The sequence below is a fragment of the Diplotaxodon limnothrissa genome, linkage group LG19 (genome assembly GCF_057381915.1).
Source record: "Diplotaxodon limnothrissa isolate DT_005_m linkage group LG19, D_limnothrissa_male_GT1.1, whole genome shotgun sequence".
Lineage (NCBI taxonomy): Eukaryota > Metazoa > Chordata > Actinopteri > Cichliformes > Cichlidae > Diplotaxodon > Diplotaxodon limnothrissa.
In genome coordinates this window covers 8,332,210-8,348,993 of record NC_140614.1, presented here as the reverse complement: position 1 = coordinate 8,348,993, position 16,784 = coordinate 8,332,210, and the positions used below count along the sequence as shown (strand labels likewise).

At 41.2% G+C, this 16,784-nt stretch overlaps 1 protein-coding gene across 1 annotated transcript; it reads left to right on the top strand.

Annotated features, from left to right (window-relative positions):
* The first annotated feature begins 6,783 nt into the window (after positions 1-6,783).
* ky (kyphoscoliosis peptidase) lies at positions 6,784-12,793 on the top strand. Its single transcript, XM_085343389.1, has 7 exons — positions 6,784-6,861; positions 7,696-8,297; positions 8,656-8,770; positions 8,918-9,035; positions 9,193-9,384; positions 9,570-9,760; positions 9,938-12,793. The coding sequence occupies exons 2-7, from the start codon at positions 7,716-7,718 to the stop codon at positions 11,263-11,265; spliced, it is 2,526 nt and encodes an 841-aa protein (XP_085199515.1). The 5' UTR covers positions 6,784-6,861; positions 7,696-7,715; the 3' UTR covers positions 11,266-12,793.
* Positions 12,794-16,784: the final 3,991 nt, after the last annotated feature.

The following is a 16,784-nucleotide window of genomic DNA, read 5'->3' as shown; positions in this document are numbered from 1 at the left end:
GAGGACAAGGTCACAAAGTAGCATAGCAACAAAGAGAGGAAGCATGGTACAGTCATACTGTCAGTTTCCCCTGACAGTATGACTGAGGTTCACGCAGACAACCCTGTGGATCTCTTCAGCCACAACAAGGATGCTCTGGGTTATATCCAAGTCTGAAGCATCACATGTGGACTTGAACAGGGCAGACTCTTCCACTGAAAGCTGCTACCCATGCACAAGTTTAAGAGGTATTACAACAGAGCAATATCAGCTGGGAGTGGTGCACAAGTACATGAGAAAATGACAAATGTGAAAATCAGCCAAATTTGAAGCAGGTTAGGTCGATTTTTAATTCATGATGTCTCACCTAGTACAATTATGATGTCAGGCTGTATGCCAGGAGTGAACAAGACATCCACTCATTGATCCATTTCACCAGGATCAATGGCTAGAAGATTGGAATGTCATTCAAACTGGATATATCCAGTGGATGGTGGCAAAGAGAGGGAAGATGTTAAGAGCTCCAAACAGACAAGCTGCCACTGGCCAACCACACATACTGATGGTTGGAAAAGAGCAGAAGACTAGATGGAGAGTCTTCTTGTCATGCACAGAGGAGCATGACAAGGTTGCAACAACAGTGGACACATCACAATTTAAGATCAAAGTTGTTATAAAAGCTAGCCAACTCCAACTACATCTGAGAACCCTGTCTGAAAAAACACAGCCTTAGGAACATCTAAAGTGTGTAAAATCCTCAAACTCCCTTAAGATCAGATGCTCTGCTGGAGGATCAGAGCTTGAGAAAAAACATAATACCTCTCATATGGTGTTATAATTTTAAAAAGGTCACAAAATCAGTGAATGACTCTAAAATGTACTTAAATCATCTTATCAGTGTGCCTCACCATTGAACTTGCTTAAAATCTTAATGATGTAGAAGGTAAGGCCGATTCTGCTGTTCTATATTCTTGAAGACTGAATGAAATAAATATCAGTGTTTATGGTTGCAGATATTAGACGCCATATTTCGCTTTTGTTAGACTTAAAGCTGCTTCTTTGCATGTGTTTTGGCGCCAATGACAGTACTTGCCTTGCTTGTGTGTTCAGCATGTACTCCATCCATTTATAATGAGTTCTGCTGAGAACTGAGGAAGCCAATTGTATTTACACATATAATAATTCCCTCCCAGCCTAAACCATGTCTTACAATGACAGTACAGGTAGTTGTTATGACTCATTTAATTAAAACAATTATTATTGTTAATCATACACACCTGTCAGGACTGAAGCCAAAACATATTACTGAGTGTGTTTAAGATGAAGACTTGTACCACACTCTTTAAGTTCGCCATCCGCGTGCCTTGTTTTTAACTCCGGTGCATAACAAGTGACTAAAATAAGAAATACAGTCCTTATATAAGGTGAACTGTCACCTGTGAGGGAAAACATTAGCAAAAAAGTTTTATATTTCCACATCTTACCTTTAGTAAAACGATTCACTGACGCCGCCCTCACCTTTCCATCGTCCTTAACAGTTTTCATAATGTTCCCGGTCTCCAGAAAATGTCGAGAATATATTCTTTTCTTCTTCCTCCTCTTTTTAAAATAAAGAAACCGAGCAATAACGAAAGGTTTGACTTTGTTTTCTCCGGTCGCTACATTTAAAGAACTAGAGAAAGTGTCATCAATTAATTAACGGTGGTCGTCAGGTGCTGATGACCGCACGCGCCCGCCGAGTGCCTGAACACCAGCCCCGCCCACCGCTCGCGCTGCGCTGCGGACTGTCACATAACAGTATCCAGAGCGGGAAAAAGCTGACTGGCTACAGTGTTCCAATTTACTGAAACCAGTCATTGAATGCGACACCTGCTGCCCCCTGATACAGCGCGGATTTTAGATTTTATACTGTGTTTCGATTACACAGCAGAAAAATGACAACTGCATAATGTAAAACCTCTTATCATTTTTACTGATTGACAGTTTTGTTTTTTTTTTTACTAAATTATAAATAGAAAATAAGGAGCGGGAGGGGGGCTTACTGAATATTATTAGCATTTTTGTATCACAGTCTAATTATGTATTATTTTATATTTAAAAATAGCAAGCCAGAGAGCAGAAATACAGAAAACTTCCTCGAAAATCATCTACCTTGTAAAAGAGTAGGTAATGATTACTTACTTACTGACTCTTATTACTCTTACTAAATAGTTAAATTTTATTTATATAGCACCAAAGCACAACAACAGTCTCCCCCTGGTGGTTTATACTGTAAAGTAGAGACCTTACAGAGAGAAAGCCCCCAAAAAACAACAATCCACATACCATCTAGGTCAGGGGTGCCCAATCCCGGTCCTCGAGAGCTACCGTCCTGCAGCTTTTAGATGCATCCCTACTCCAACACAGCTGAATCAAATGGTTTGATTACCTCTTCAGCATGCCATCGTGTTTGGCAAAGGCCTGATAACAAGCCATTCATTTGATTCAGCTGTGTTGGAGTAGGGATGCATCTAAAAGCTGCAGGATAGTAGCTCTCGAGGACTGGGATTGGGCAGCCCTGATCTAGGTCATGCTTCTGGTAGCATTTGCATGCATGGGTTTCTGTCTGTGTGGTCTGTGTTATTAACATATAGAAACTACGTTTAAAATATGTCACATTTGACCTATGACTTTCAAAGTAATCAAAGTAATGTTGATTTCAAGGTCAAAGTAATATTAAGGTTATATAGAGTTCCTTACGTGACCTTGGTAATCTGACCTCTACTTGAAGGTCAAATAATCCATGTCCAGGTATTTACAAATCAGTACCTCTGATCCATTATCTGCTTCAACATAATGTTTGTGTAATCAAAGTAAACGTCTGCCACGCTGCCCTAATCGGATTTTTACTGCCCTAGAAAATTATTAAAGTAGGCTTAAAAAGAACAAAGAAACAAAATGATTATATAGAAAATACAGTATTATTCCCTTGAAAGTAAATAACGCCCAGAGAGTGAGCTGCCTTGGCAGAGGTTTATGCTCTGTGAGTGCTTCTTGTTCGGTGCTGTTATACGCTGGACTTTGGTTAATTGTATAACCCACAGAACTGATTTGCCCCCAGTATTTGTATCAGCAGTTTACCATAGCTTCTATGGTATTATCACAGAAGGGCTTATTGCCCATTGATGTTTTTTGGATTTTTTTCAAACTAGACATTGTTACAACAAAATTGGAATACATAACTGACTCATTATTAATATTATTTTTTAGAAGCCAGCTGTCCAGATTATGTGGTTTTTACACCACATTTACCAGCTGTTAAAATGCAGAATTGCTATCAGCTGAGTACTCTGAGTTCTTAGCTGCAGCTGGTAAGTTATATTGCTCTGCAAAGTTTTTTAATTATTTCCTGTCAATACCCCTCAGGTAGATGTGCTATATAAAGCAGTTATTAGAACACATTCACAAAGGTGAACATAACAGAGACCTTTTGTGATCAAGCGTTTGTTTGAACATCATAATAAACCATTTCTTGGGTTTGCAATAGAAACTAAAGCCCTAAGTTAGAAATAGTTTTTGTCATATTGGACTTAGGTTGTCACTCTGGCTGTCGCATCACCACAGCCTTGCCACAAATATGACTAAATCTGTCTTTTAGAGTCTAAAAATAGCATAAAAGAGAGGTCTCTTGTCCACGTGGGATTTATAGCAACTGATTTTTGTCTTCACCTCCTGCGGGGTGCAACACTCTCACTCATTCTTGATCTTCTGAAACAGAACACGTGTCGAAAGCTACATGTGGAATAACTAGAAAGACAACTGAGCACCGAGTTAGTTATAGAATTGATTATTGAGGGCTTCCGCAGTTTCTTAGATCACGTAACAGCAAAGGCTAACATTTGTTTGATATGTTTGAAGAATACAAACCCAGTCAGTCCCTTAGATCTCATCGTAACAGCTTTTTTTTGCCTGCGGTCATAACCGAGCTGCACACACACCCACGACCCCCCAGTGCGGTACCACAACTTTCAAGTCAAATTTGTGTTCTTTTTAATTCCCCTGCTTTTGTGTTATTTGATCCACTACATTTCTTATGGCGTTTATTTCTCCATGTATGTGTGTGGGGTTTTTTTTGGTTATAATTTCAAATTTCAGTATTATCACAGAGACCATTTGGGGCTTTCAAAGTTCTGTGTAGTGGAAACTATCATTGATCTCGAGACAGTACCTATGGGGAGGGCTGTATCAGCCGGAATAAAGTTTTAGATGTTAATTAATGCCCATTTGGACTGAAAGCACACAGTTTATTACACTGCAGAAGAATCACACACAAACCTCCTGCACCCAAAAGCGAGTGGGATACATCTGTTCTTTTTCAGCCTGTGGTTATTTCCTTCATTTCTCTGCTGCATCAAACATCTCTCCCACCAGTGCGTCTCACCTCTCTGTGAGGTGGAGAGAAACCCCCACAGCACCCAATCCCGCTCCTCCACTCTCCCTAATAAGCCAGGAAGAGATTCCTTGGCAGACAGCTGTTCCAGATGGCATTATTACTCTGCACTTTCCCAGTCATCTGGCCCGGGATCCAGCACTGGCAGAGGTGGCGGTCCCTTTGCTCTGCCTGCGCATCAATATCAACACCAACATATGGCAGTGTTATATAACACTGTATCTGCTGGGTGATATGTTTCTGTGATAATCCAACAAGTTCTCTTTCTTTCTTTCTTTCTTTCTTTTTATTTCTGTGGCGGGTTCAATCGTCGTTCAAGGACCACTTCCCTTTTCTGCAGTGTTTATGTACACAGACGAAACGCACTGAAGATGACAGAGTGTTGTGTTGAAAGTAAAAGGTGAGAAAACCTCGATGCTCTCAGCTCCCTTGGCATGAAAACAGCCTGAAGCCTATACTTGAAAAGCACAAAATTGGTTTAGCTTAAAAGTTCAAAGCGTCCATGATGTATATACCAGATGATACGCGGACTGCGCTTTTATTAAAACGCATGGCAGTCTGACTCTTGCTGCTGCATCCTTTTCTTTAGTTCAATTTACCCCTTCACTCAGCTTTATCTCCACCATGTTTTTGATAGCGTTGGGGTGTCTGCGTGCCACTGAACATGATAGCTCAAAATGTTTTGAATGTGTTCTCATAAAACTTTGTAGGGGTGTAGAGTAGGGTCATGTTAACAACCCATTAACATTTGGCTTACATCTACCAAGGTCAACTTAGTGATTAATAGGTCAAAAATATACAAAAACCTTTAGAACATTGAAACTATAATTCTTACAAGTGTGGTGAGTATTGTCAACATATAGAGAGCATCATATAAAGAGGCAAAATATGTCACATTTGACCTTTGTGTAAGAGTCAATAGGTTGATCTGAAGGTCAAAGTGACAATCCTATATAGAGCTATTTAAAAATAAATTTTTATATTTCTTACTGCCATTGTTTGTTTTTAAAACATAATGGGAAATAGGGATATTGTTCCAAACTGGGATGCTAAAGAGCACAGTACTTTGGACCTCTGGTCTCAAGGTCAATTAGACTCAAATTGTCATAGAAAGTCTTTTATCTATGAAATTAGATAAAAGCAACATTAGGAAATTATTTATGAGGATTTTAAAAAATCACATTATAGTTTGCATCCAAATATTAGGTCACATTTGATTTCTGGCCTTTCACTTTTACATTTCACATCTGCCAAGAGGGTCAATATATTAAAATAGGTTCACAAATACCAAAAAACAAACATCTAAATGGGCATTTAAAATGAAATAAATATATCCGAAATACAAATACTATTCCTTTAAAAGTAAATATTGCACATAAAGTGAGCTGTCTTGGCTGACTTTTGCACTCGCAGTGTTTCTTGGCTTGTATGCAGAAACGTTTTGTTACACTAATGACTTTCTGGTGTTCCTACATCAATTGCACACATATTTTTTTTAATGTAGTAATTTTTTTTCTTTCAATTTTTCTTTTAATTTTTGTTCAAATTGCTGGTTGAAATAGTTTCCTTTGGTCCTGAAAGTGAAAAAAACAAAACAAGGAAGTTACTTCATGAGTCAACAAATGAGTCTAATATCTCACATTAAATCACACCTTATCATTTTCACATACAAAGAAGATAATAACTTGGAGAGTAGCAAGATTTAGAAGTGGAAGAAAAACTGTTACCTTCAAAACCGATCAGACAGATAAAGGCTGATGCAGATCTTATCCAACTGTTGTCTAAAAGGTGAATAAGAAATATTTCCAAAATATTTTCCCCACCTGTCTGAGGAGCTGTTGCCTTTTCCTTGTCTCCTTAACTGTGAAAAAACAGCTATTTGTGCTTATGTGCACCAGAAGCAGTCTTTAACGTTGATATCAACGTTATTTTATGCCAACTCTCTGAATCCTGCCCCTTTGTCACAATCAGCACATGCTCAAACATTAACCCTTCCACCTGCCTGTTCAGCAGGAATGGATCCAAACATTAACACTGTACAAACCTGCACATTCAAAATTTACACGGATACACATGCACAAACTGACACAGATGTCCAATAATTTACACTCACTTGTGTGTCCAGATATGCCGGCGGTGGTGGCGGTGTTATTAGCAAAAGCACGTACCAAACACACACAAGCACATCCAAACATACATTTGTAAGCTTTACAAGCGCTTACAAATACACACACAGACGTCACACACTTCTCAGTTGGGGCTCTCTCTATTGGCTGGTCTTAACTGCTTTGTAGTATTTTTAGGCCTGTTATTCTGGGGTCTGTCCTGGCAGGCCAATAGGAGAATATATAAGCCTCCCACCCTGCAACTGGGGACCACAAAGAACACACAGTGGAAACATCTCTGGTCGATACTCCGGCAAACATCCAGCAGGCTTTTGAAATCCTCTCAGGGTGAGTATAAGCCTCACTAACATATAGGGATGTAGGAGCAGTTAAGCCTACACAGAACGGGTTTCCCCTCCTGCCCTTTTAAGTGTAAATCAGGCATAAATCAGTATTTTGAGAGCTACTTTCATCCATGTTTTTATTTATTAAAAAAAAAAAAAAAGTACTATTCTTAAAAACTCGAGCACACCTAATTATTTTAGGACAATGGATTAACTTTGACATGATAGGGGCTAGCTTTACTGTCATCTGAAAGTTTTGCTTGAATTGCTCCTCAGGAAGGGGTCAGGGTTAACTGCTACGCAGTGCACACAGCTGATAGGACCTGGTGAGGGACACTTGAGCAGGGCAGATACATGCCACGTGGCTTCAAACAGGTCATCTGGCTGAAGGACAGCCGCTGTGCCAGCCTGCTGCCCTGTCAAGAATAAGCAGTTTTTCCCATACGTTGCTTATTTTAAAGAGATGAATACGGCCATCAGTGTGAAGGTTCATCACGTACAGGAAGTTACGGGGTCATGTAATATGACGAAAGATTTATTTCTGCTTTTAGCTGAGACAGTGATTAATGATTTTAGCTTTTGCATTCATTTGGTTATGAATAGACATGATATAATTGCCAATTCATCTCTGTCTTACACACAGCGCACTGCACTGTATAGAATAAGCTCTCTGCTTCTGTCTTCCGAACAGCTTGCGCACGAGGGATCCCTCAGCAGTTGTGTGTCTCACTCTAAGCAGAACAAAATACTGAGTCACTATCTGCTCATGAGATTAAGCTAAAAATATCTTACAGATAATAACTGAATTTTACATTTTATCCACCTTGTCTCTGGACAGGATACCATGCATCCAGCATAATGTCCGCTGAAGTTGCAATTCAAAAGTTTTCTTTCCCGTTTGCCCGTGCTGCACACCTTTCTCAGGAAAACGATGTGACCCGGAAGGGATGCATACAGGTGAAAACCCTGGAGCTTCGTGAGCTTCAGGACAATCCTGTTTTAAGCAATCCAAGCTCAGTTAGGGTTATAGGAGCTCAGGCACACAATGAGAAGCAGGCACAGGAGAGTCTACCAGAGCTTCCTCCTGGACAAGACGTGGCAGCAGCACAGGTCCTGGTCTGTGGTGAAGCCTCCAAGAGTACTGTGCTCTCCAGGCAGTGTGTGTTTGAGAAACTGATAGTGGAGAGCGAGGAGCAGCGTCCCGCTGCAAAGAGACAACTGTCGTCTGAGAGCGCGGCTAGAACCATCACGGTGGTGAAAAAGAGTGCTGTGAGGAAGGAGGCAGATGAACCAAGACACTTGCAGCAAAAAGCACAGCTGGGACAGAGGCCGAGAGCGTGTGCTTCAGTAACAGTGACGAGAAAGCACAGAAAGGACCTCTTCACCAGCTCAGACGTGTTCCACAGGGTTGACTCACATGCTGTGAGGGCTGGAGCAGAGGTCAGAAGTACTTTTGTGTGTGTGTGTGTGTGTGTGTGTGTGTGTGTGTGTGTGTGTGTTTTTTTTAAGTGTCTGCAAATCTATCTGCCATTTAGTGCTTAATCTTAGTGCTTTAGCTTCAGCAGTGAGTCACACTAGAACACTTTCCATATGCCAAGATGAACAGAACTGCAGTTCAGTCAGTTTCAGTATTTGGTTAGTTCAACACTAGAGAGACACAGGGACACAACGCTGTAAAACTATAAGGAATTAAGTCATTCCAACTCCATGAAAGTTTGTGACTCCATCTTTGCCTATGTTAGTTACCTTTAAAAAGCTGTGAGTTCTAACAGTGCATATCGTTGTGTTTGTTTTGGAGCTGAAAGAAAAGTGCGTGTACAATGTGAAAACAATTGTACAAAGCATCACAAAGGAAGCCAGAACTGAGCTGGAGAAACTTCGTGCCATCTGGGTCTGGCTGTGCCACAACATCGGTAACTACAGCCCACACAAGCCCACTAGGTTTAGCTAATGAGACATATTTTTGAGTTTAAGGTGGCGAATCCATCTATGTTCAGCAGCATTCACTCATACAGGTGTCATTCATCCTACTGTGAATAAAAGGAAGGTTGCTTTCACAGAGTATGATGTGAGCGGGTACCTTGGCCACTCGGAGAAGCTGAGTTCACCAGAGGAGGTGATTGCGGCTGGCCGCGGTGTTTGCTGCAGCTACTCCAACCTTTGTACGGAGATGTGCAGGTAAACACAACACCTCCGAAAACAGCTGTTGTTGATTTGTGATCGCCAGTTTATTAACTGCTGCATTAAAGGCCTTCTGAGTTTATGAACTCGAGTTTGAGGACATGCGATATAAAAACAAAAAGCCATGAGCATGTTGTTTGGTTTGTGTTTACAGAGAGGTGGGCATCGAGTGCCAAGAAGTGCCGGGCCACAGTAAGGGCATAGGATACCGCCAGGGCCAAAGCCTGAAGCATGTGAAATCTGATCACCTGTGGAACGCTGTGCTTCTGGGAGGACAGTGGTTCCTATTGGATGCCTGCTGGGGAGCGGGACGAGTAGATATGGAACATGAAAGCTTTGTGAAAAGGTGTGAAAAGGAAATGATTTCAACACATTCACTATTTAGCGGTTAGGTTGCTGCAAACAACACCACAATGACACGGTGGTACGACAATAATGACTGAAGTTTAACAGCTGCTTATTCGAATAATCCCATGACAGGCAGCAGGTTGAGTCTAAAACCAGCACACTGTCTCTATCTGTTCCTTCAAGGTTTGATGATTTCTATTTCCTAACGGACCCGGAGGAGTTCATCGATTCGCACTTCCCTGATGAGGAGAAATGGCAGCTCCTAGGCATACCCATCTCCCAGGAAGAGTTTGAGAGAAGGGTCTTCAAGACCTCAGCCTTCTTCAGTATGGGGCTTAGGCTGATTCGGCCACATCACTGTCACATTGTCACAGGTTACCTGACAACTTTTTTGTTTTGTTCTTCTGGTCAGCTTTCTTTTTTTTGGTTTAGTCTTATTGTTGAATGTCATTATGTTTTAATCAAGAATGCACTCATATTTATTTTTAACATCTATCTTCAAGTACGTTAAAAAAAACAAAAACAAACGCTCTCTTGTATTTTCTGCTCAGATAATGGTGAGGCAAGTGTGTCCCTTGGCTTCTCAAAGCCAACAACCTTTACCTATGAGATCACCCAGCACCAAGACCTCCTCCACTGTGGTGCTTCAGAGCAGAAAGAGTCTATCAACTCTTCATTCGGTATCCTAACTGTCTCCCATCGGAGCATGAAGTTGCAACTCCTGCCACCCGCAAGTGGAATGTACGATGTGAAGGTGTTTGCTAGACCCGAGGCAGCTGCCACGCCTCTGGTTTGGGTTTGCTCCTTCACAGTCGAGTGTCCTACCCCCAGAGCGATGGAAGAGATCCCAGAGAACCCCTTCTTGTCTTGGGGGCTGCAGCCAGTTGCAGGATCTCTTGGAGTCACAAGCAGCAGCCAGAGCAGCGAGGTTGCTGAGGTGGACGAAGGTGTCTTTGATTTGGTGCTGAAGACCTCCAGGCCTCTGATGATGCTGTGTGAACTGGTTCACCCAGAGATGGATGCTGCCATAGCCAAACGCTGCCTGGCTACTCAGATTAAACCAGACACCCTGACGTGCCACGTCCTCTGCCCTTTACATGGCTTCTACCGGCTGTCGGTGTTTGTGCGGGATTATGAGAAAACGGAAGTCAAGTTCCAGAACACTGCAAACTTCCTGTTGCACTGCAGGGGGAAGGTGGTTAGTCCTCATGAGCTCTTCCCTCCTAACCTGGGCTCAGCATGTGGCCCAGGGACCCGGACGTCAGAGGCGGGACTTTCCAAATTCAGTCATACAACAGCAGTGGTGGTTACCCAGCAAGGCAAATGCAACATCACCTTCCACAACCATCGCGACCTTGAGCTTCACACTGTGCTCAGCAAAGAAGAGAACAAATCAGCAGCTTTTCCACTTTCCCGCTACTTGTTCTGCACATACACAGACACAAAAGTGACAGTGAGCATCAGCCTGCCTGATACTGGGGTATATCGGCTGGGCCTCTACGCTAGGATAACCCCTGGTGGAGATTTTAACCCCATGTGTGACTTTATCCTAAGGAACATCTGCGATCAGCCGGGGATCCCTTTCCCTTGTGTCTATTCTGCCTGGAGCAAAGGCTGCGTTCTCTTTGAGCCTCGTGTGGGCCTACTGGAGCCCGCCTCATGGGTTCGCTTCAGGGTACGGGTTCCAGGGATCCAGAGGGTAAGCGTGGTGGGAGAGACACGGACTGACCTGAAACTTAATAAAAGCAGAATCTGGGAGGGTGACGTTTTCAGTGGAAATGCTCTTCAGGTACTAAAACTGGCTGTCTCCTTGGGGGACTCCAGTGACATGGCTGTTTTGATGACCTTTGACATCAAGCAGCAGGACAAAGAAGTGTGAAATCAAAATGCGGGGGTGTGGGGGCTACCGAAGCAAATCGCACTCAGAATACTTGCAAATAATTCAAACTGTGAGCTCAGATCTTCTATGTTTATCTGTATTAACAAAGTGCAGATGGCGGTATGTTAAAGCTTGTCAAAATGAAGCATACAGTAACAGGTACAACACTGGAGATTTTCTACATTTCTGAAGATATTTAAGTGCATGCACAAGTCTTGAAAGTAGACAAAAAAGAACAAAATTAAATAAATAGCATGGAACAAAAATTAGACTTGGTCATTTGGTTATTGGGAGAAATGGTCAAATAGTGCATAACTGTGAGCGGCAGAAGTATGTAACCCTCTAGGATTAGCAGTAAATGTAATGGTAAAATCAAGAGTAACTGGAGACACTGATCTGTTAATAACTGACTTTCACTAAACATATTTAGGGAAGTGACTCAAACCACAAATTATAATTCAGAGTATGCCAAAGGCAGATTCAACAACAATGTTCAACAACCCTTTAGAGGAGAGGTTTACCTGCACTCCAAGAATGAAAGCTGTGATAGCTTGTGAGGCCCCAGTGGGACCCTGGGTAGCTCCTTAGCGACAGAAAGACTCTCTCACAATGGCTAATGGTCATGTAGCTCATCTCAATCATTTCACCAAGAACACATTGAAAAAATGGTGTGCAAGATGAGCAAGTAGAAAGCTACTGTTCTCCAAAAAGCACAATGGTGCTGTACAGGCCTTGGTGCCCTTTGCACTAAGTTGGATAAGCAGTTTAGTCATTTAAATATTTTAAATGAGAAGCATTGTGTTTGGACAGAACCTTTTCCACCTGTGAAACATGGTGGTGGTAGTGTCATGGGACTCCTTGCTGCATCTGGATCAGGACAGTTCTTGATTAAAGCTACAATGAACTCTTGATTGTTGATTTTTAAAAAACAACAACAACCCAACAACACAGAGATAATTAGCAATAATTAGCAAGACAATATCAAAAGTATCTAACAGTAGAAGAAGAACAAAAACATATTTTCAATCAAATTTTTTTAACTTTAACAGAAATAATAAAAAAAAAAAGAGCGACCCAAGCAGGGAAACTTACCAAATATTGCAGTCGAATGAGCTAAAAGTGGGTTTTCGCCATCTAGTTTTCAGATTTCTAAGTCTAAACATGTTTTTGGCTATATTTATGCAGGGAAAAAAAACAGTTCAAAAGGTTTGCAAGCTTTTCTTTCTCTTTCCTGTAACTCTATAAGAATTGATCTTAAATTATGTTCTTGCAACTGTATAAGCATTGCAGCAGCGTAGTATTATAAATACAATCGCAAACCAACATGACATTTTTATTTGAAAGCTATTATTTGATGCAGGTAGTATTCATCACCAGCAAACCTTCAAGCTTGACAATGGTGCTCAGCTGTGGTGCTCAGCCGTGATATTAAACTGATCAAGAGAGCTGTGTGTATTATTATTGTTGTTATGAGAAACAAAACTGCATTATGAAATGACGGTTGTCAAAAACTGTGCAATAAATATATACAGTGATGATGGTATGTCTTTTGTTTTCTGCAGTCACAGTCACGCAACGTTGCAATTTAAGTCTCCAAATTATGTTAATTATGCAACAAAGGCCTGTCAATGGTCGTTTTACAATTGTCTTACTTACACTGATTTATCTGGTAGCTTCTGGAATACCTGTCACAAGTTCTCAAGATTTATTGTGAAGATTTGCTTCACAGGAGTTCTAAATTAAGACAGCTATTACTTTACTGGCCTTAAAGTACAAACAAAAATAAATTCCATAGAATTTCACTTTGTAAAATTGAAAACATCTAGCACAGTGGTCCATTGTTGTAGAGACCTGGACCCACTCAGCAGGCTTTGGCAGACACCAGCAAGAGCGATGAGTGTTTACATGTGGCCCTCATAATAGGCCACAAATAGCCTCAGTTCAGCTCCTCGGTAAAAATACAACAATAGAATGGGTGGGGAGGAAAAAAAGAGCAACTAATGGTGGAAGAGATATGGCTAGAGCGTGTTTTGAGTGTGCTAAGTGTATCTGGGCGGGTAGTCTTGCCTTGAGTCGCTGGGGAGAAACTGGCGGCACAGTGGTGGCAGAAGAGAGGCGAGGAAACACTGATGTCAGAGGTTAGCCATGTGAATGAATGTATCTGCCTGGCAACAATACAAGGACACACAGACTATCTTCACACAGCATGAGGAAATAAAGGGATCTGTGGGGCAGGATTCCTCTTGTTCTCTCTGTGCTATTCCAGCCGTCATTTCTCAAGTCCATCACACATAAGTGTGCGACGTAACTCAGACCTTCAACCTCCTAAGACCTGAACTCTTTCATGGCATGCATTTTTATTTTTTTGCTATTTGGGACCTGATGAATGTAAAAACAAAGAACTATCTTTTTACCTGATGTAGTTTCGGAGAAGAGGATATCAGGCCCTTGTAGAGAAAAATTTAGTATTGTGGTCTAAACAACCCAAAATGTGATGTCCACATAGGTGGACGCCAGGTCCTAGAAGGTTAAATTCCTACATGTTGAATGAAATGATAAAGACAACAAACTCATTAAACTTATAAATATTTAATGTATTACGTGGTGCAATAAATACAACAATTAGTTTATAAAAGCATCAGTCACAGGAAGAAAAACAGAAGTTACAGTAGTTTTGTGCAAATGCAATTTGTTTTTGCTCACTTTCCGTGAACACTCTTAAAACAAGACGTGGAAGTCAGTTTGGCACTTTTAAAGTTGTTTTTTGCTTCCCATCACAATACAAAGTTATTTTTTCCCCCTTTCGCTTTGGACGGCCTGTATAGGGAAGAAAAAGATTGAGCCCTTTGCTGAGATCTAATTCTGCCATCATGAAATCAAATGTTTGCCAACTTGAATCGCAACTGTTCCTTAACATAAATTACAACATCCTCGTTTTGTATGCGGCCGTGCAGCCTGTTGCTATGTAGCTACAGACCCAAGACATTAACCACAACTTCACCTCCATCTTTTTCTTTAAAACTTGAGTTTGTAAGGGCAAATATGTAACCTCGGGCACAGAAATAATAATAACTACACCTGAAAGAACTCCTCGCCGTCTGTAAGGACTGAGGAGTGAAGAGCATGTGCTCAAATTTAACCTTCTCGGAACAGAACGCCTCAAACAATTAGTATCAACGGTCCCCGAGGCCTGAGAAATATTTGGTCAGTCAAAAATCCATTTGCGGGCTGCATTTTTTCTAATAAGCGCAAAAACACCATAAAAAGATCCACTTCCACTTTTAGAGGGTGGCCCCTTTTTTGAACACTGGAGCCAAACTAGAAAAGAACAGAAAAACCTTTAACACTGCATTATCACACTGCAGTATGAGAACGTCACATTTCCGCCCTTCCCAAATAACCAATTAACACCAAACTTTGTTTTTTTGTCCTATAACTTCAGCTACAAAATAGCTAGTCTCCACATACAGGATGAAGACACCAGAGTGCTCAGTCTGCCAGAGAGCTACGTAGCAGTCACACTGAGAGGCTTGTGGAGGGCTCTCTGGGGGTCCCATGTGCAAGAAAGAAGGGACCACCCAACTTTAGTCACAAACTAAATCCTCCTTTTTGCTTATTTCATAGGGGTGGGGCATACTCTGATGCAAAGCTTTACATTTTTGTATCCCAGCTTGTGCTAGGCACGTATCCTAAAAACATATGAATGAAATTTTCTAGATCTTAAAAGAACTGAGACAAAAATGTACGTTTCATTTAAAAGACCAAATGAACTTGAACGAAAGACACAAAACAAATGTAAGTGTGAACATAAATCAGAGTTGCTGTGGTGCCCTGCCCCTTTTACACCATATTTTTGGTTTGTTAGTGAGAATACCTGAATTATCCTGAGCCAGCCAGCGGCCTCCCTGTGTGTGACCTTGACTACTTTACCCTCTGGCTTAGTAAAAACACATTGCTTTAAAGAACGACTCCATGGATTCCTTTCACCAACACTGCTGAAGGACAGATCCTCGCCTGACAACACCTCCTCCCCTGGTGAAAGGGAGAGGGATGGAGTTCTGAATGCAGCTTTAATCTCTGCTTTTCTTAGCTGTAGCCAAGGCACTGCTGGATCTGAGAAACCTGATGTCTCACAACTTATCAGATTCTCAAGTTAGTTTGTTTTTTCTACAAAAAATTTGCATCTGCTTTTGCTTTTTGAAGCTTGTGCGAAAGGAAATGTTTTGTTTTGCACCTTGAATGCTCAATTCACGGTCTTACAAAAATACTATTTGTTGCTTAGAGGTCATTCAAATTCTCAGCAGATATGTAAAATAAATGCGATTATTTTCTCTTTGCTGTACCAGTTTGGTGAAAGGCAATTGTGTCAGAATATATGTCGTGGTATATTCACGTGACATCTCAAACATGCAAAATAGTGTAGACACATTTGTAGCAGTAATTATAGCGTACACTGTTAGTAGTGCTTTCATTTAAAAGTCACAAACATCTTACATAACCCTCACTTCTTTAAGGACCACTTTATGATCTCTTAGCCAATTAAGGTTACAACATCTCTGCTCTTGGACATAAAGCAGCTTTCAAAATGGTCTCCCATACATATTCCCAACAACTATTTCACTGTCAGTCAAGGCAACTCTCTGCAGTATTACATAACTACAGAATGACGGCAACTGTTGTTGCAAACAGACGGCTTAGAGTGCATCTCTGAAACGCTAAAAAGAACATCCAGCTTAAACGATAGTTATCATTTTGTCACCAGAGGATTTAAGTTATATATTATCCCACTCCATTAAAAGAAGCACTGTAATCTGTGTGCATTTTGTTGTCCGTCATTTGTAAGCAGAGGTAATACCCCCCTGCCTCCCCTCCAAGCGGCATTTAATGTTGCACCAAACCCTTGACTTGTTTTGTGAGCACTTGAAAGTGAGTGAAAATCAGAGACTGAGAATTTAGCAGCTCATTTGTTTCCTCAGTTATGTCCTTAAAGAGCTTTTTGAGGGTACTGTAAGTAGAATATATAAAAAGACAAAGAACAATTGCACTTCTTCATAGAATAAAAGAGAAGAACATCAGGAGAGGAGCTAATGGAATGACTAACTTGGGGTGAGCTCCTCCCTTCCTTGTGAGCCCCCCTTTTTTCTGGCTATCTGGAACATGTCAGAGCAACACATGTTAGAAGATGTACTTCACCGCTAGGTTATGTGCTATTTTAAAACTACGCATGATCGCTCCACACCTAGCACACCTAAGACTATATGGCTTGTTCAGGTCAAAGTGGATGGATGGGGCTAGCAGTGCTGGATCACTTAAATCTGCACAGACAGAGAGGTCACCTGGGGAAAAAAACCCAAAACTTGCTAATGATGTAATCACACTGTTTTTGTCTGAAAAGGAAAAAAGCACCGTCAGACAGTTATCCAAAATATGAATTATGAAGGGTACCCATAACACACTGAGGTCTCCACTGATCTAAAAATATGTTTTTAAAGGAGATTATAACAGCAAATGTTCACCTC

Bases quoted from the DNA above. Each gene is read 5' to 3' on its own strand.
- ky (XM_085343389.1), top strand. From the start codon at position 7,716: ATGTCCGCTGAAGTTGCAATTCAAAAGTTTTCTTTCCCGTTTGCCCGT. The intron at 8,298-8,655 runs GTCAGAAGTACT...TTTGTTTTGGAG, and splicing joins CTGTGAGGGCTGGAGCAGAG to CTGAAAGAAAAGTGCGTGTA. The intron at 9,385-9,569 runs GTGTGAAAAGGA...TGTTCCTTCAAG, and splicing joins CATGAAAGCTTTGTGAAAAG to GTTTGATGATTTCTATTTCC.